This window comes from Aspergillus undulatus (assembly GCF_047715775.1).
Source record: "Aspergillus undulatus strain CBS 261.88 unplaced genomic scaffold BDV17scaffold_49, whole genome shotgun sequence".
Lineage (NCBI taxonomy): Eukaryota > Fungi > Ascomycota > Eurotiomycetes > Eurotiales > Aspergillaceae > Aspergillus > Aspergillus undulatus.
The window spans coordinates 39,421-58,048 of NW_027396653.1; the positions used below are offsets into that span (position 1 = coordinate 39,421).

At 46.5% G+C, this 18,628-nt stretch overlaps 5 protein-coding genes across 5 annotated transcripts; 1 reads left to right on the forward strand and 4 right to left on the reverse strand.

Annotated features, from left to right (window-relative positions):
• Positions 1 to 6,184: 6,184 nt before the first annotated feature.
• On the forward strand, positions 6,185 to 7,235 carry BDV17DRAFT_294078 (kinase-like domain-containing protein; the record flags this gene model as incomplete). The annotated part of the gene is made up of 3 exons (XM_073762759.1): positions 6,185 to 6,827; positions 6,880 to 7,091; positions 7,140 to 7,235. 3 exons carry the CDS (start codon positions 6,185 to 6,187, stop codon positions 7,233 to 7,235), a joined length of 951 nt encoding a protein of 316 aa, XP_073612639.1.
• A 2,817-nt stretch (positions 7,236 to 10,052) lies between these two features.
• On the reverse strand, positions 10,053 to 13,313 carry BDV17DRAFT_299982 (patatin-like phospholipase family protein; the record flags this gene model as incomplete). The annotated part of the gene is made up of 6 exons (XM_073763982.1): positions 12,204 to 13,313; positions 11,617 to 12,159; positions 11,152 to 11,572; positions 11,081 to 11,107; positions 10,231 to 11,033; positions 10,053 to 10,072 (listed from the first exon to the last, which is right to left on the reverse strand). The coding sequence occupies exons 1-6, from the start codon at positions 13,213 to 13,215 to the stop codon at positions 10,053 to 10,055; spliced, it is 2,826 nt and encodes a 941-aa protein (XP_073612640.1). The 5' UTR covers positions 13,216 to 13,313.
• Positions 13,314 to 13,976: 663 nt separating this feature from the next.
• BDV17DRAFT_294080 (uncharacterized protein) lies at positions 13,977 to 14,435 on the reverse strand (the record flags this gene model as incomplete). The annotated part of the gene is made up of 3 exons (XM_073762760.1): positions 13,977 to 14,061; positions 14,110 to 14,127; positions 14,176 to 14,435. The coding sequence occupies 3 exons, from the start codon at positions 14,433 to 14,435 to the stop codon at positions 13,977 to 13,979; spliced, it is 363 nt and encodes a 120-aa protein (XP_073612641.1).
• A 1,873-nt stretch (positions 14,436 to 16,308) lies between these two features.
• Positions 16,309 to 17,368, reverse strand: BDV17DRAFT_270972 (uncharacterized protein). The gene has a single exon (XM_073758737.1). The coding sequence runs from the start codon at positions 17,354 to 17,356 to the stop codon at positions 16,919 to 16,921; it is 438 nt and encodes a 145-aa protein (XP_073612642.1). The 5' UTR covers positions 17,357 to 17,368; the 3' UTR covers positions 16,309 to 16,918.
• A 422-nt stretch (positions 17,369 to 17,790) lies between these two features.
• BDV17DRAFT_270975 (uncharacterized protein) lies at positions 17,791 to 18,318 on the reverse strand. Its single transcript, XM_073758738.1, has 2 exons — positions 18,286 to 18,318; positions 17,791 to 18,233 (listed from the first exon to the last, which is right to left on the reverse strand). Exons 1-2 carry the CDS (start codon positions 18,298 to 18,300, stop codon positions 17,937 to 17,939), a joined length of 312 nt encoding a protein of 103 aa, XP_073612643.1. The 5' UTR covers positions 18,301 to 18,318; the 3' UTR covers positions 17,791 to 17,936.
• Positions 18,319 to 18,628: the final 310 nt, after the last annotated feature.

Below are 18,628 nucleotides of genomic sequence, written 5' to 3' on the forward strand. Positions count from 1 at the left end.
ACGACAATGACTAGACGAATGTAAGCCACCTATAATAGAGAAACCTGAATGTCATACCAATTTCGGCATCTTGTTTCTTGCGGGTCAGGCCATGACCCACATGCAGGATGAAAGTGCTCACCACACTCCTCACAACTGTCAGTCATCCCTTGAATTGTTTCACTGCATATGTAGCATCTTTCCGCTGCATAGACCATTGGGTACCAGGGAAGTGCGTTTAAAGCAGCCCTTCGTGCCTCTTGCTCATGAACTATTGCACGCAAAGCACGATCGGCTCGACGGCTTTCTCGTCGGCGCCGTCGGTCTCGACGAGCAAGTAATTGGTGCAGGTTACGAATATTTTCTTCGCGCATTCGCTCATCCTCGGAAGTATGGTCATCGGGGAGAGGTTGTTCAATGATTGCACGAAGACCGTCTATCCCAGGCGCAGTCTGAGTAAACTGTGGGTAAGATCGACTAGATTGACGTTAGTCTAACTAACAACTAGGTAGACAGTTCATACCAATGAGGACATGAAGGTGGAGCACGCCGTGATGCGTTACTCCAATCAGATATACAGCCCCAGTGGAAGGACTGATTGCATTCCGTACAAGTATCAAACTCATCACGAATCTCCTCGTAACAAATCAAGCATTGAGAGGTCTCAATTCTAGTATCATTATTCGAGGTTGGACCTAAACTTAGTGATTCTGAAGGCTGTTCGGATCCGGACATAGTCAAATAATGCTCTAGACTTGGCCAGGGGATTCAAGTTTATGGGGGGGGCCTGGTATATAAATAGGCCCCTGAGGTGGCAGGCGAAAATGTACACATGTACACATATGACTTATGGCACCTGGTGCATATTACTTGTCTCATCATTGGACGTATTCCGCTCCTGGCGGAACATGACTATTCAGGACCTGGGACATCTAGGTATATTGTTGGGTTCCTAATAAACTATAACGAAGTTTGTTTTTATTCGAAGCCCTCCACTGCTGGATCCTCACCACCAGCCTCGTTGTCTGGACCCTCTCTATGCTCCTGAGTAACAGAGACCGCGCTCTCAATAGACTGGACCAGCGTTGATTGTCTGGCATATCCTTGTTCATATCCACTATAGAATTATTAATGACCAGATGAACGTAGCTTGATGAATACGTAAACATACCAAGCTGGGCATGGCGGGGGCCATCTCGGTGCAATCTGGTAAAATGAAAAGTCCTCTAGGCATTGGGCACAGATTTCTCGACAACAATGCACGCAAACTTCGGTCTCTCCATAAGTCATATCATGGCAGATTGGACATGGTGCGGGTGGGTCAATAGTTGGGCGCGTTCTCTCAGGCCGTGGCCTTGGAGGGACTGTTATCATGCGTCTGAATCCCTCCAGAGAGCTAATAATTATAAGTTATCGGGGGCTTGGAAGTGAGAAAGATATTAAATACCATGAAGGGCATCTTGGGGCCTCCCCTCTGGCAAAGTACGCCAGTGAGAGGTATTCATAACATGGGTTATGCAGGTGCCCATTGCAGGCTACACAAACAGTACTCAAACTGTGAACAGTCGCATGGCAGTGGATGCATGTTTTATCTGCATATTCTAGCGGCAACCAAGGGTGTGGGCCGAAAAACACGGGGCGTTGCTCAGGACTCTCCCAGGCCATATTTTGCATGCCTGCTTGAAGGATTAACTGCTGAAATTGGTCAGCCGCACTGAGCGCAATTGCAAGTTCTTGACTGTGCAATGATTCCTGGATTCTGTCACGGGAGTGATTAAATCCTAAGGTTGACCGACTGGCTACATGATTAGTACCGACAGCATCAGAAGGGTCGGGAATAGATATTGCCTACCACATTGGGCATGGAGAAGGGAATTGTGGCGCCTGCGCCGTCCACAGAGAGATACAGTGGCCATGAAATTTTTGATTGCATTGAAGACAAGTATCAGAATCCTCCTGGACGTATTCGTAACATATTGGGCAACCGTCAGCGGTCTCAGATGCAGCTTCTTTGCTCAGAGCCGGGGATTTGCCGGGTCGAGGCGAAGAGGATAATAGATTGATCCCCTCCATATCAAGGAGATGTTACTACCTCAGAAGGACTTTCTGGGCAAATAGGAGGCTCCTTTTTATAGTATTTCAAGACTCTAGAAGAAACCTATATGTCCATTATGGCATTTGTAACTTGTACACTCTTAGTATCTACTCACCCAGGAAATTACTTTCCATCCTATCAAACCACGCCCGAAGTTGCAATCTCATCTCAGTATTCCACCCTCTATCCTGAAAACAGGAGCCCTGATCAAACCCTTTGAGACCGTATACGTCCATTTCTCCTTGTAACACCCTTCCCCTTGCTTTTCCACCACTTTAAGCCATTCCAACCTCCAGTCACAACCCAAAGTATTAAGTTTGCCAGATCTACCCAGACTGCCCTCTGCATCTCGCTCACTTTATCATTATCTCCAACTTTGCTCCCTAGGTACATCTTCCCAAAGAGCCCAAGGACAACAGACCAAAGGGTAACCAGCATTAACTCCCATATAAACAAAGGGAGGTACCATCCGGGTCTCCTGTCAAACGATGAGCTTGAGTGCTTTTTCTGCCAGCAGCCGAGTACTAAGTACGCAGCTGTCGTGATGCATGTGGTGTATCCAGTCACTACTGCATATACTGGCTTTGCCGGTAAGTCTTTGTTGGTTGTGGCTGTGTTGTTCAAGTGTTTGGTATACAGTATAACCGCGATCACGCTGGCTATAAGCTGAAGCCAGCGGAGAATTTTCTGAATATCTTCCGTGAACTCAGGACGGTGCCTCATGATGTAGGAGGTAAGGTACCCGGGCGATTATGCGTACTATCTCAAGGATATAAGGAATTTGGGATAAAGTGTATAGAGTGTAGTAAGAGATCAAGAAGGGCTTCATGTTCCAGGTATATATACCCCTACAGCAACTTCAAGATATCATTTTTTACAGATGTACATTTTGGAATAACCGCTGTAATCCATTGGATCCTTACTGATATCTAGCCCTGGACCTGGAAGGTGGACTCAAAGCGCTAAGGTGATGAGGAACTGTAAATCACAAAATATATTATTTTATTCTTCCTATGTTTTTCTCGTTATAAATAAGTCTAACTGTATCATAACCATTTCTATATCTGATACAATAGCTACCTATCTCCTCCTCCTGGGTTGGCGCGGATATCTCTCCCACCAATCTACTCGTTCTGCGTGGGTCACACCAAAGAGCAACTCCAATGCCTCCTCGGGATCCCTTGCTGACTCATGGAGAGACTCTGCAAACAAAGTATCACCAACCCGAGCTCCTTCAACTATCTTGATATTTGAACGTGACCCAATCTTCTTGATCTCTATACCATCCGCTTCGTAGACATAACAGCCTAGAAGTTCGGGAAGCCTTTGACTCATTGGATCCCAACCTCCAACAGCAGCCCAATCAAGGCGTGTAGCCCCGAGGCTCGATTTGATTGCTTTGAGTTCTTTCCATCCTTCAGTTTCAATTTCTGCCACAGAGTCGAGACCCATAGCTGCTGAAAGATAACGAGAACCTCCAACCTCGCTTGCCGTATATATGCTAAGGCCACCATCATCATCATTTATAACAACAGCCCGTCTAGCATCCGCAGCAAGTATCCGCTTTCCATCTCTAGTGTAACCCGGTTGAATCGCTGAGGGTGCCCGCCCACGTGAAGGGTTGTCTTGGTGCGGATAGGCTGGTCGCTGAAGAACCGAAACCATCTGTACCCTTCCATTGTTCTGCCTTGGAACTGAGCGGGGCTCGGCAGTACGAGCCGTTTGAGCTGGGCGTGGGACAGTACCAGTGGGCAGAGCCCGAGCAAGGCCGGCAGTAGTGGGTATCGGAGGCCCAGAGTCTTCCTCAGGATGCTCTGAATCAATGCTCATCCTATCAGGAGAAACTGACAACCTATTACTAGTAGAGTAAGTATATCCATGAGAACCCCGGCTGTAAACCATTAGTTAGTATACATGGAAGATTAGTAGTAGGTACATACCAGTGGGGGCACGGTGGATCACGGCCTTGTAGCCGTAGTCTCGCAGCCCATAAATCAATGCAAACTGTATGGTAGCGTACACGGCAACCTCGGCAAGATTTGATTCTTCTTCCAAGTTCCCCATGGCAGATGAGACAGTTGTTATTATTATCTGTTGGCGTAGTCGCAGACGTCTCCGCTGTTGCACCTGTAGCATCTGTGCCCACTGTTTGTTCTCTGACCCGGACCGTAGTGGCATTGGAGTCATTCGAACTGGACGAGGGGGGCGGAGGTATAGACTCGGCCACCACTGGTTCCGGGGCTTCGGTGTCGGGGTCGGGAACGGTTGAAGCTAAGTTACTGGAACTTCGACTGGGTGGAAGGCGCCGCGATCGAGGCGTCTCTAGTGGTAATGGAGGGGCCGGTTGCCCTGCTATTCGGCCACTTCGTCGTGGGGTTGACACTCCAGACTGGATCTCTCCCCGTTCAAGATCTAAAGCAGACGGACGGCGGCGACGATTCATTGCAAGTGTTGTAAGTCTTCTTGGCAGGCCTACTGATAGATAGAGACAAGAGCAAGTATAATAGAAAGAAAGGAGTATATAGCAATTTATTCAAACGAATGTAATAGAGGACTTCAGCCAGTGAAGCTCAATTCTCAATGTAATGAATGTAATCTCTGGCCAGCGGAGGGATGAAAAAGAATAAGAGAGAGTAAAGGAAAATCTTCTGCCCCTTTTATAATATCTATCCTGCGTTGGAGTTCAATATGTCACTTTTAGCATTTCTACCTTCTTACATCCCAGTATTTTAGGGTCAGCTAAGCCGGGCGGCTAGCTGCCCCACCATCCTGCCACAAAAGTCGTCGGGACCCCGCCAAAGTCAATCGGCGATAACAGAGCCTAAAGTGTGACTGGGAGCAATCTGGACCGTCCGCAAGCACCTTTTTATGTACTTGAGCGCCCCCATTCCAGGGGCGGTTAGGGGAGGCCATACCTCAACCGTCCGCCGTCAAAATTATACATCCGGCGACCCAGGATAGGGCAGCCATATATTATACTCGAAGTTTCTAAGCAATAAATATAGAACAGGAAGTCCTAAGTAAAACGAATTCTCCAATTCCAGATTAAGATGCAAAAACCACTTTCTCATATGAAGGCGGGTTCTGGAGTAAGTCCACTAGTCTCTGAAGCCCTCTCGCAAAGTCTGCGAGAGATTCAGCGCACCATCTCGAGTTGATGTAATCAACATCTTTCCGCAGCTGCAGCGCACATTCAACCGCATCATCAACAGAGTTATAGTCTAATATACGATCCCCAAGCCCTCTTGCTAGCGTAATTTGTGTCTCTGGAGTGATTAGTCCAAAATCCGCTGGCTCCATGCTGATTATACAGAACTTCCCCAGGCCAGAGCTAGTATTAAGGAAATCGTCCATGCATACAGGATGTATATCACTGTGGAAGTAGGGGTAGATGTGATCAGATATCAATAAGCCCTCGAATCTAGCAGTGTTCGCAAGAGGGTATAATGTGATTGAATTCACCTTACGGAACATTAGATCAAGATCATCATAGGTAGCAGAGGACATACATTAGGCAGAGTTGCATGATTTAAAAACACCTTGTCACCAGGCTGTACTGAGAGGTTGCTCTGGGCGGTGATACTCATATAGATTGAGTCCTTTTCAGTATGGTTGCAGTGCCTGAGAACATAAGGACGCTTTTTCCTATTATGATTGACCCAGACGAAATCAGCCTGAAGCAGGCCTAATTTCCGAGCAGTCGGGGTAGATATCCGGACAACCATATCATCAATCTCATCCTCCTTGACAGACCTGGTATTTCTGTCAGTGATAGATAGACCTTGATAAGTGTTCAACTGACAACGAAAACCGTTTGTGCCACCTAGAAAATATTCGTGCCATGGCTTGGTTTGCTCCAAGTAATAACAGCCCTTTGGCAAATAAAGCATGTATGGTATGGGCATCTTCTTTATAAAAAGAAGAAATGGGAGGTATAATGGCCTTCACTAATGCGGAAATGTATAAATATATAAATACACAAATACAGCAATGTCAAGATGTCAAGATGCACAAAATGAAACTGCGCAAATGTAACAATAATATAAACTGTCTATTAACTCTGATAGAAAGCCAGTAAAGATCCCGGAAGAAACAAAATACCGTTCGGAAATGGAGCCAGAGACCTCAACCCTGAATATGACTCAGAGGATTACCCAGTTCCCTCGAAGTGGAGACGCCGTGCCCCTGGCGCTTTTTAAGCCTACAGAGGACACCCAGAACCCAGTTGTATTGCCTAATCGGCTTCAGAAGCGAGCGAAGCCCATTCGACGGATTCAATTACCAATTAAGCGAACTACAGAAGAGCCGGGTCCTGCTTCGAAGAGACTCGCCGCACCTGCTCTATGTAAGCAAGGAACACCCTGGTCGCACTTCAAGATCTGCATGCAAGGAGACCCCGGCAAAGCTTGCCTTGCTTACAATATAAGCTCTCCTGGAATTGTTGTTGCTATCAAGCAATACAGGAACACCGGAATCGATAAAACACAATATCTTATGGAGGTCTGTGATACAAACGTGATTAGTATTCTTACGGTCTTTGTGGATCAAGCAACCATTTATATTGCCTATGAGCGTATGGATGTAACTTTGGAACAGCTTCATAGCAGTGTCAATCTCGACGAGGTAGATATCGGGTTTATATGCAAAGAGGTTCTCCGCGGCCTGTGGTACATACATCGCAATCTGAAGGTTTGCCATACTCGAATACGGAGTAACAAGATATTCTTGAATACTCAGGGTTCTGTCAAGATTGGTATGATCGATGCCTTGTCTACATCCCGTTCGTATTCTGACCTGCAGTATAGGCGATATTGGGGCATCATTACTAGAGCAGCACCATGGTTCTGAACAGATCGATATAAAAAGTGTGGGTTGGATCATGACAGAGATCATGGAACCTGGAAGTGCGCTGGCAAACCCGCGGTCGATCCATCTTGCTAGCCCAGACAATTGGAGTAGCAATATACGGCATTTCCAAATCCAGACACAGACACAATCAGCCCCGGAGCTGTTACAGGTAATCCTCTGGCAATACAGGGCTAAAGACGTATACTGACAAGGAAAGCACGTATTTCTGGGGTCGATTCCAGAATCAGACTCCGGGCTGCTTGTGGTGCCTGTCTTGAAAGCGAAGGGAACTGCAGTCCATCTATACGAGTAATCGGAAATGTGGCTTGGATTTCCAGTTTATTGCAGAATGAAGTAGTCGGGAAGCCCTTTTCACGCATAGGTTATGGTAATATATTTAATTCATTATTAAAGCTCTCTCCATGAATGTATGGATATCTCGCCCAAGAATAGTCCGCACTGCTTCATCAGGTTCCCGTCCGCACTTTTTTGGTCCTGCCAGAACTAGTCTGTCTTTACAGGCTGCACCCCATAGCGACCTCAGAGGTTCCACGTACATTCGTGAATCTTGGCGTTGGAGAATGAACTGTTGCTTTCTGTTTGCCAATTGCCCTGTCAGCCGTTCAAATGTTGACCTGTCTTGAGGGTCTGCGGGAAAGAATTTAACATATTCCCCAACATTCCATTTATACAGTACAATAACTCTTTGATCCGACAAGAGGTCCCTTAGCATATCAGATGGTTCCTGTCTCGGATCTAGCTGACGGAATACCGGGTCCTCAGACAACGTAACTTCACCTGCCCTAGTGCGGAAGCTTGTTTCGGTAGATATAGAGCGTGATTCGAAAGATGTAGATAGGTCGCGTGTTGTCAGACTGACAGCATGTGTCAGGACCATATCTGACCGTACTGGTGTATATGGGCCTTCATCCGGCGCCTCGGACCCTTCTGTTACCAATCCCACTTCTGGGGAACGTGGACTTGAGGCCATGTGTGGCAGACAGTCGTGTTCTCCACAGAAAGAGATAAAGAAATCGCGCTGGAAAGCAAGGGAGGTAGCATGGCTTCGAGCTTCAGGGGAATAGTTGTCGAGGGTGTCAAGAAATAAAAACGGTCTGTCTCTCTCAAAAGATTTGTAAGATGGTCGACTGCACCGAAATCTCTTCGGTTGTTTCTCCAGATCAGTTGTAAAGACCGGTATTTGGCTTGCCGTCTCTGTTCTCTCCGTTTCATTACTATCTGAAATATGCTCTTCTCTGATGGCCCTGATTTCGCGTGTTTCAAAGCCGAGAGCAAAAGCAAGTTTCGCTAACCTCAGGAGCGCCTCCGACTCTGAACCATAATGCTTTGGTTTGTTGCTCTTGGTATCGCGGTATGGGCTAAGGCCACTTAATATAGGAAAATCTCGCATTGCAGCGAGGAAGAGTTGACGGTACCCTATCTTTGGATTAAAACCGGGATTTGCCTGGCAACTGCGCATACTATTGTCTGCAGTCTGGACTTGACATAGCCCCGGCTCCTGATTAATGCCAGTATAGCTGAAAAAAAGCTCCGTTGAGAGTGAGCGTTTAAACTTGATAGGGAGAAGCCTCCTCAGAACTGTTGAACAAGCTTCAAAATAGATAAAATCGCGGGTAAAGGTGTCAAATGACAGTATTCTTCCATTTGTTGATAGCAGTCGATGTAGCACATCGTCCCGACGGCTCTCATCAATTTCGGGAAAGATTTTTCTCTCTCGCATCATCTCCTGGATGATTGCTCTATCATGGAGAGAGTATTCGGGTATCAAAGTTTCTAGTAAGCAAACAGTGCTGGGATCAAGAAGACCAGATAAATGGCCCGGCAAGATCCGCGACCACTGGCGATACATGCGGTTTAAGTAGTTGATAAGTTCCTAGCCTGTTAATAAGTTAAACAGCGAGCGTTGATAGAAACATACCTCAGGACACTGGGTAGAAAGCCATCGGCTAAGGTAAGATAGTTTGAGTGACTGCCATAATCCTGTGAAAGGAAGTAGCTTGTCAACGGCACTGGATAACCGTCTGAATCTCGTTTCCAGTCGCTTCAGTTCACGCTGCGTGTTTCTGGTAAGACGCCCTCGCCATTTCAGTTCAGCGTCAACATGACCTTGGCTCTGGTAGTGCCGAATGTTTCGGTAAATATCTCCATCGCAATACTTCTGGGCGTTCGGATGCTCCTCATAGATAACGTCCTGAATGTGCCGCGGAAGGGCTATATTGGTCAACATAACGAGCCCAGTACCTCCATAGACTGGTTCTTAACCCTACCTTCACTATAAAGCCGTGCAACCCACCATTTATCCCACAGGAATTTCTCCGCTGCGAGCAAGCGATGCTTCCCTTGCAATACTGTGACCTTCTCGCCATCCGGAAGTTCCAGAAAATGAGGCTCTCGGTCTTCGCCTAGGTCATTCTCGGACAGGTGCTGTCGACTCAAACACTGCTGCAACACATTGTCCCGAATAAGCACTTTCACATAGTTATCAGCGTTGAGTCGTAGGCACCCCTCGGATTCAAAAGTCTGGATAAGAGCCTGAACATGATATTCGTGGATCGGTCGACCACCTTGTACAGGCTCGAAGTCAAAATGCTTCAGGGAGATCTTGGCGACTCCCTTATAGCAAGCTGACTGTTGGGAGAATATATCAGAATCAAGCATAAAGACTTTAGAAAATCCAATCCCAAAGTCCAGCTATCATTAAATTTCGCATGATGCAAAAATTAGTGGTGTAAAAAATATTTTACTCCGTCAATTTTGAGGGTAGGAAAAATTGGGACAGCTCCAATATTATAATACTTCGGTGTTAGCGGAGTTGTCATTCCTCAATATTTACTCCTCTCAATTTTAAGGAGAGGGAAAGTTGGGACAACTCTAATATTATAGTACTTCGGTGTTAGCGGAGTTAAGGAATGTAATTTGTAACTTATTGACATTTTGTTACTTTTGAATTTTGCGCCATTGATACAAGGCACATAATGCTCAATTGAATGCAGAAATCTCTTATTAACCTATCCCATTTCTACATCTAGCAACTACGGGAATGGCTTCACTTTCTGACGCCAGCGGTGGCGGAAACTCAACGTACCCCTCTCCCCTCCTTAATTAAAGTTCAAGATGCTAGTGGGTGGTCTACGCGAGAAAAGTTCAGTCATGTGTTATCAGGCGCTGAAATCAGATAATATTATAATAACGCCATTAATTTCTACGTCGCTTCGAGGTAACTATGTCCCTATTATCCACTCTTCTCTTATGAAGGCCTAGCTCGCTCCGGCGAGGGCATGCTAAACAGCGTATCTCCCCGGGAACATCATGATTAGGCTTGCCAAAATGGTTCGAGAGGCCCTGTTGCTTCTCAAAGCCTGATAGGCTTTGAGGAAATCCACTAATCTTCCATGTCGCTCCACTCTCCGCACAGACAGAGATCGTTATATTATTCTCTGGATGCCGAACCATGAAGGTGATATCCTTCCGAAATCGACGGCATACTTTGCAAAGCCCTTCTTGGCCCAGGTGGCAGTCTATAAGAGTCTCGGTCTGCGTCGCGAATCTGATCTTGGGTGAGACAAGCTCCGCAAGAGCACTGGCGATCTTTGTATAGTCCCCGCGACAATGTATCGAACCCTCGCAATAGTAAACGCCGGAGTCGTACTTGATAGGGGCATCTAGTTGAAAATAGAAGGCAGAGACAAGTAAAATTATTGCCGCTTCGGTAAGGCTCTGGTAACTCTCTGGTTGGGAATGCACAAAATGTTTCTGTGCTTGTAAACTGCTCGTATCATCCAGTCGAATAGGGTGCGATAATTTTGTATTGAGTCGTAGGAGCTCCTTGTCTGCCTTTACTCCGGCCTTCAGGTTCAGGAAATGAAATTCTCCGTCCAAGAAAAGGTTGAACGAGTGCAGTAGACGGGACCGTGAGTTGCCCGACGTTGGAGGCTTTGGTTCCTCGCCTGTTCCCAGGGAGATTGCAACATCGGTGATAGCTCCTGGCCATAATCTATTGGCCTCCCATCTCGCTAACTTAGTGGGGTTAGGAAAGCCGAGTGCTCCATCCCAAAAGTCGCCGGTGTCCATGGCAATTGGTTTAAAGAATCTGAGAGCATGTAAGTTTATGTTAACAAACATCAAGTTACCACATACATTGGAGCGGCGGAGGTTGCTCGAGCACTGTTTCAATTTAGCATAATCTTAAACAGCATAGGGTCACTTACACTTCCCATAGGAGTGGTTCCTTATCAAGCTCCTTGGGTCTGATTGCTACATAGCCAGTGTCCTGAAACCGAGGGGCAGGGTCAATAGCCTCGCGCTGAATGTGACTCGTGCCATTGTAGTTAGTAAAAACAGAGGGCAGACTACCATGAGTCATAGCAGTCACTGCAACACGAGTTCCGGGGATTACTGCTGGAAGATGGTCAAAGAAGATAGCATGTAACCCGAACGTGTCTTTTATAAGTGTCTCCAGTACCCGTTCGTCGTATATGGCGTCCTTGACAACGTAGTTTAGGGCAGATCTGATCATTCCCAGCACTGAATTCGTTTTTGAGAAGCAGCGTGAAGCAAATGATTCAAACAAATCACCACACTGCTCCACAGACCATTGCATATGGAACTTTGCCAGCGCAATTAACCCCCCTATCTGTGTTAGTATCGATATTCATGCTAGAAAGGAAGCTTACCTGAGCTACTTCCGCAAGCGATGTCCACCAGTTCATGTAGAGGACAAGGTTCGAGTAATTTCTGCAGTTCCTTCAGAAGCTCTAGAGAGGTAATACCTCGGCTGCCCCCGCCATCTATCCCAATCGCGCGAATACCAGCAGTCTTAGGCTTTAAATCAACCGTAAGCTCACCACAGTCGTTATGGATGCATTTGACTGTCATCCGATTTTCGATACCGGCTCCGGCAACTCCAAACACTGCTATGCACTCATTACATATGCAGTGGCCGCAGCTAAGATGGTGCTCAGGTAGACGGCGAATGCAATATAGGCAGGTTGTATTGCTCCGATACAACCCAATCGACTTATCAACATACCTTATATTTCCCCAGTGTAGCCTGCTGGACGTCACGAATCCTCTTTCCAAACGATCGAAATGGTAGGAGCAATGTCGTCTAATTTCCCCGCACATGTGTCGCGCACACAGGTTGTTATAGCAAGCTTCAAGTGCTTTCTGACATTTCTCCTGGTATAGATATTCGAAAACATGATCGATAGAGAAAACTAAAGGCTTAGTTTGAAGTTATTAGAACGTGGGGAGTACTAACCGTGCATTCGAGGTGGATAAGCGTCCATAATAATACTAGACGCGAGGAAAGAGGCCACGCTGTCATACGGAGTCTTATATCGCTTCGAGGCAGCGAGGAAGGTGTGCACGTGGTCTATATAGTCATCACCTACTTCATTGTCCTTGCGAGATGCTTGTATAAAGTTAAACTTGTTGACTATTGTCTTTGCCGTGTGCTGTATTGCTCCTGCAAAGAGCGCGGCAAAATGTACAGCTGATAGAAGTAGGTTCTGCTTCCCCCGTATGCCGGCCACCTCGGTGATATGGAGATAAATTTCACTTCGCAACCGCTGGTATCGCGCTAATGGAGAGAGATAGCTGCCAGCAAGCTGGAAAACTTTGATTGAAGAAAAGATAGGGCTGACGTTTGTTGACAGTGTTTGAAGGCCATTATGGAGTTCTTGATACCAGGAGTTTCCAAAGGTAGTATCTTCAGAGACAATAATAAGCAGTCGTGGTCGAATTTCTGGGAGATCCATCGCACTCCCGATCTCACACCACGTAATCAAACGCAGTAAGAGGCTGCTAAGATCCGGGAAGTCATCAGCAAAGAGACAAACCACGTCACTGAAGAGGAATAGCAGCCTCGCATATAGGATATCGATAACCGCATAATCATCGGCTTTCCAGCTAGCAGAGTATGAGATTGTTTCATGGCAAAGGACATGGCTTCGTTCAATCGCATCCCTTACGAACGGGCTACTGTCAATAAACATCAACGGAGTATTCTTGGTGACAGAACTGGTTTCAAGACGAAGATTGATATTTCCCCTCTCCCCGCGGCGGCCGATATTGTTCTGAGGAAATATCTGCTTCAGAGCGCCATCCTTGGACTTGGTCCCAATGAAGGTCACTAACTGTGGGGTTTGAGAGTATGGATTCGGCAACTCCCGGGTGACTTGCGAGAAACGATCGGTGTCCTCAAGTATAATTTCACCTGTATTGCTATTTTGTACATGACGTAGACAAGAAATATGGTCGCAGGCAGCCATGGTGGATGTTCCAAGGAGAAAGGGTAAGTTTGCTTATCCGTGAAGTGAGTACTGTGTCCTCAATAAATACTGGCAAGCCATGGAGAAATGTGGAAAGGAACTAAGTCACAAAAGCGACTTTTGAGAGAATGGTTGATATTTAACCGGAGTGTCTCATACATAACATCTGAATTGACCCGAAGAAGACAATCAAGTTCCTGATTCAGAGTCTCAAGCTCTTCAAATCTCCTTGCCACTTCATCAAGCAGACGACGGAGCTGGGGTTAAGATTCGTTGAGTAGTTTTAGTGTTTTGACTTGGTGCTCAACTCGTCCCCTCGACGCAGAGAGTTCCTGTGATTCAATAAGTAAGCTAATAGTCGGACTCAAGATACATACGTTGCCAGTTGAGACGGTTATTCCACTATTTCTTGAGTCATCCGACATAAATATCGCTGGGAAAAAGTATATGTGAAAAGAAGACTGCGAGGTCGCTATAGGTAGCACTTTTGTGGGCGCTGCAAGTAGACATTGCCGGGGTATTCGATTCTTTTACAAGTTACCTTTGCCACTTCTCTGACTCGCGTGCTAGGCCTCATTCCCTAGTTCATGTCTTGTCTCTTTGAGGGTGACTACAGACTTGATTGGACCTCAAGTCGCGCCACGAGAGTATTATTAACTAATGGATGGTGGTTCTTGAACTTAATTGGACTGTGTATGCACATTATACTTCAACAGAATCAAAATCATATTCCAATTTCTAAGCCCCCCGAACTTTGCCCCTCAGAACGGACTGTGTCTTGTCGAGGCGAGATGACTCAGGAACGGCTGCAGCTCCTCAACATAACATTCCAAGGCATCCCGCTTCCTGAACAGTTATTAGCGCAAGCTTGATTCAGCTGGTGTATGTTCATACAGGGACTCTGATTCTAGCCTAAGGTCTGTTAGCGAGCGTCACGAAGGATCCGAGGGTCATTCTTACTGGCTCTCGAGTGCCGTGACCCGGTCCAGTAACGAGCTGACTAGGCCATTCAGTTTATCCACGTCGTCCTGCGCCGCAGGCTGGTGGTCGGAGGTAAGCTCTGGTATGTCTTCGATGGACGGGGCTGGGTCGCCCAGAGTGACGGTTGGGGAAGTTAGGCCAATGGGTGCCTCAAAGAGATCGAAGCCAAAAAAGTCAGAGAATTCGGTAAGTTCTTCAGTTTCCCAACCAAGAAATGGGTCCATCATTGGGTCTTCCATTTTGCTATGATATAGTAACTGAGCTGGAGCCTGTCCCGGTGAGGTGGCCTTCTTTATAGGCATTTAGTGGTACCCTTATTTCAGAATCTATTTTGACCCCCCTCTAGCGCCCACGGCCTACGTGCTTTCCTGCGTGTATTTTTGGCCGTCTCAAACGCCCACGACTTACGTCGTCACGTTCAATTATGCTCACGGATCAGTTGCTTCCTGGCTTACCCACCAATCCTGTCTCCTTGTACTAGACGCCAACGATAGACAGTCCCACCATAGTTAGCACTGTCTAAGTGCCGGACAGAAAATATAATCAAAGATAGAATGAGCTTTTTTACATTCCCTCAATCTCAACAAAGTGATCCTTATCAGGCAGACATGCAGGAACCACCGGTATGTTTGTATTCTTTTTTGCTTTTATTGTCTAATTTCGCAAAATCGCGAACCCATTTCCGACTCCTTATTCGAAGCCTTTTTGTTCGCGAGCAATACCATCTTCACCACATTGCCCAACTTCAAAGGGCACTTTCCAGTGCTGGAACCGAGATTCAAGATCATAAGATTGCCTATAACACCCTTCTTGAACGTTACAATCCATCTCCCCCCACCACAACCATGCCTATAGTGTACTCTACACCGAGCATCAGTGCTTGACGACATAGAATCGGCCGATCATCGCCGCCACTGCTATCACTTGAGTGCAAGGCACATAGAAGATGTTGACTAGATATAATATATAGAGATTGACTTCCTATGGTCGCCCGGAGATACAGTATGAAGGGGGTGGTCTAGCTACGTTTCTTGTTTCCTAGGAGGAAATTTCACTTGTCTTTTTAAACATTCCCTAGTGCCGTGGTGAGGTGCGTAGACATGACGGTCAACCTTTATTCCATTGGGTTTGGCTACACCCGACCCCTACCTACTACTTTCTATATGATGCCGAAGTTCAAGATGCCCAGTAGGGCTGCCTTGCATTAGAATCAGTGGGGAGATAGTTTTCCAGGCACAAATCTAAAGCACATCGCAGCGAAGCATTGTATTAAGTAATCCAAGCTACCAGTTAACCCTAATACACCCGATGCATCGGAATCAAGTCAGGAAATCAAGTCAGGAAAAAAAATAGTAATAACAAAGAGCACCTTTACCCAGCCCGAGCTTTGTACCACTGACCCTGCCCCGATAAATCCTTCCTGTGCCGTTGGAAAAACCGAACTTGAATCCGTGTGTATCACAGTAGATACCTCAGTACGCGAGGAGTATGTTGAAGCAGGCCCTGACCATACAGAAGTTGATGACAAGACAGGATTCGTCCGTGAGACAGGCATGGACGACGAGTTAGGAGTGGGCAACAGGATCGGAGTGGACAACGAGGCTGGAGACAACGAGGGCGGATTAGATGACAAGACTGGAGTACACAATAATGGTGGAGTAGATGACAAGACTGGAGTAGACAATAAAGCCGGAGTAGTTGACAAGACCGGAATAGACAATAAGGCCGGAGTAGATGACAAAACTAAAGAGGATGATAAAGCTGGATTAGAGGGCCAGGCGGGAGACAGGCCAGGAGTAGACATCGGGACGGGGGAAGACGAGTAGGAGGAGGACAAAAAAGGAGTAGAAACAGTAGTGGGTAGAACTTGAAAGCTGATCACATCTCCGGGACTGGCGCTCAGTTTACTATGGTAGAATTGTGCACCAAGATAACTGGTCCCGCCGCCCTGCACGAACGTAAAGAGAAGGCAAAGAAGAATGATTGCAGCCATGGTAGCTACTACTTCCCAATATGCCAGGAGCTCTGCCTTTATAAGTATTATCTCTAAAGCCAATTTGTTACTTTGCGCTTTTTGACATTTTGAGAAGGATATGATCTGACCGCTATCTACGGCTTTTTATAGTTAGCCCATTTGACCCCGCGGGCGCAGTTGCCATAAACGATTGAACATGTCTACTCCCGCAAACAAGAAAAGAGCCACTGAGCGTTCTAAGTGCCGAGAGGAACTATCAAAACATCTGGGTAGGATTTCCGGATACAATCTTGCATCTTATTGCTAATGAGCGATAGAGAGCCATCTTCAAATTATAGTGCCTCCATGCGATGTACGGTTGCAACCTTTTCCTAATGATCAATACCGATGGCGCAGTAGCGATAGCTACCAACCCCTGTTCAAAAAAAGTCTCAGCAGTCACTCGACGAATGCGTATATTGAGATTCGTGCTGCACTTCGAAATGGCCACATTCATGCAGTGAGGTACAATAACGATAATAATGATGATGATGGAATTACAGTTGAGAGACACAGAGAAGCTCAGAACGAGATCGAGATGCTTAAGGTCCAGTGTGCTCAACTAAAGCATGAGAACACGCAACTGAGGAAGATGCTTCGCGCCCATACATATAGAGCGAGAATGGTACAACATTTGTTTTCAAAAGTGGAGGAGCAAAGCCGAACAATGACATGTACCATGGGGCAGTTAAAAAAAGGGCTAAATAGCTATAGCACTGAATAATCGTTCGCATGCGTATCATCCAAGCTAATACCATAGGAGTCAAGTAACTGCTCTTCAGATGCGGCAAGCCGATCGGAGGTATATCTCAGAGATCCTTGAATGAGTAAAGCTGCCTGCTGAGAAGCAGAAGAGATAGCCATAAAGGCATCATGGAGGCGATGCTGCTGAGCGGCAGTCTGTAGCGAATCCTCAATCAGACGATAGATAATGCGAACATCGCTAAATAGCTTTATCAAGCTCTCATGCCGCTCTTTGTGAAAGATAACCTCATATCGAAGACGCCCAATCTCGCGCTGGAGATCAGGGATGGTAGGAAGAGGTTCAGTCTTAGCGTGCTGAAGTACGCTCGGTAGTCGCTCGTAGGCCACGGTTTTGTGGCCATGCTGGGAGATAATATGGTCAAGTAAGGTGATGTCCTCCATGGTGAAGGTAGAATTAATTCTGGCTTCGGGAAAGGAGAAAGACTGAGTCCTTTTATAAACCCCAGAGGGCCCGTGCTAAGGAGCTGGGCCCAACCGGTGGGCCCGAATGGATCACATGTGCCTTGGCACTGGCGGCGAGCCGTTGTCCCCGACCTGTCCAGGCTACCTGCCCTGTCGTAGATTCACACTTATTACCCAAGACGACTGCCACATCCAAGTTGACATAGTCTCCGGAAGACATCGGCTGCTTTGATTTATGACTCCATAAAGGTCAGGAGCTAAGTATACGATTTTGTGGTCATCCAAAAGCAAGAAAGTTATTTAGTAAAATCGTAGTATTTGACCTTGAGTAACTACACTGTTGACGGTTTTTCTGGTACCAGTCTGGCATCAGATGCATGTACAATGTCCCAAGTCAGGTTAGGACCCAGAGCGGGATATTGGTCATCAATTTACTTGTTTTCTAGAAGGGTCAAATGATTCGATAAGACTATTTCTTTCATTAAGGAGTCAGGATCAAGAAGGCGATGTAGGATGGACAAGGGAGATAAAAATGAGCAATGAAACTCCCAAACAGCGCTTATTCCACCTCCTCCACCCGCGTGCCGGTGAACCCATAACACTGGCATTGATTGTTATAATCCCAAGACTGCAAGTCGTGCCTCAGGCGCTGGTAGTCGGCATGGAGTGCATTATAGGACCGTTGTAGGGATTCATAATGCCCTTGAAGGGTATTATATGCAAGCCTTTCGTTCTGGTTCTTGGTGCCTGCAGTTGAAAGCGCCTTCTCAAGCTGAGCAATTTGATGCAAGTGGTGTTGTTCGCGTGCGAAAAGGCTTCGAACAAGGGACCATGTATCAAAGACGGGAGCGGGAGTCTGGGAGTTGAACAGAATTAGTTATTGTCGAGAGAATAGATAAAGTGCATACCTGCGGTGCGGCCATGATGGAGTGCAAGTGGAGAAAATACTTTTCTAATTTTCTGAAAGGTAGAATAGCTCTGGCTTCCTCTTATATGCCGAGGCGCTGTGCAAGATTTGATACGTAACTAACTATATTTAGATACACCTCAATTTGAACATATTGACTTTGCCAATTTTTGACATTTCTTTCAATAGCCAACCACAAGTCTAGTCTCATTGGGGAGTTTGGAGAACCTGTTAGAATGATTTAGACCATGCTGAGAGCCCTACCTTGATTAACTAATAACTATTGTCCTGACGCCACTGGTTCCATTATTTATCTGACGCCACTTGTTCTCAAGAGCCGAGAC

Bases quoted from the DNA above. Each gene is read 5' to 3' on its own strand.
- BDV17DRAFT_270972 (XM_073758737.1), bottom strand. From the start codon at position 17,356: ATGGAGGACATCACCTTACTTGACCATATTATCTCCCAGCATGGCCAC.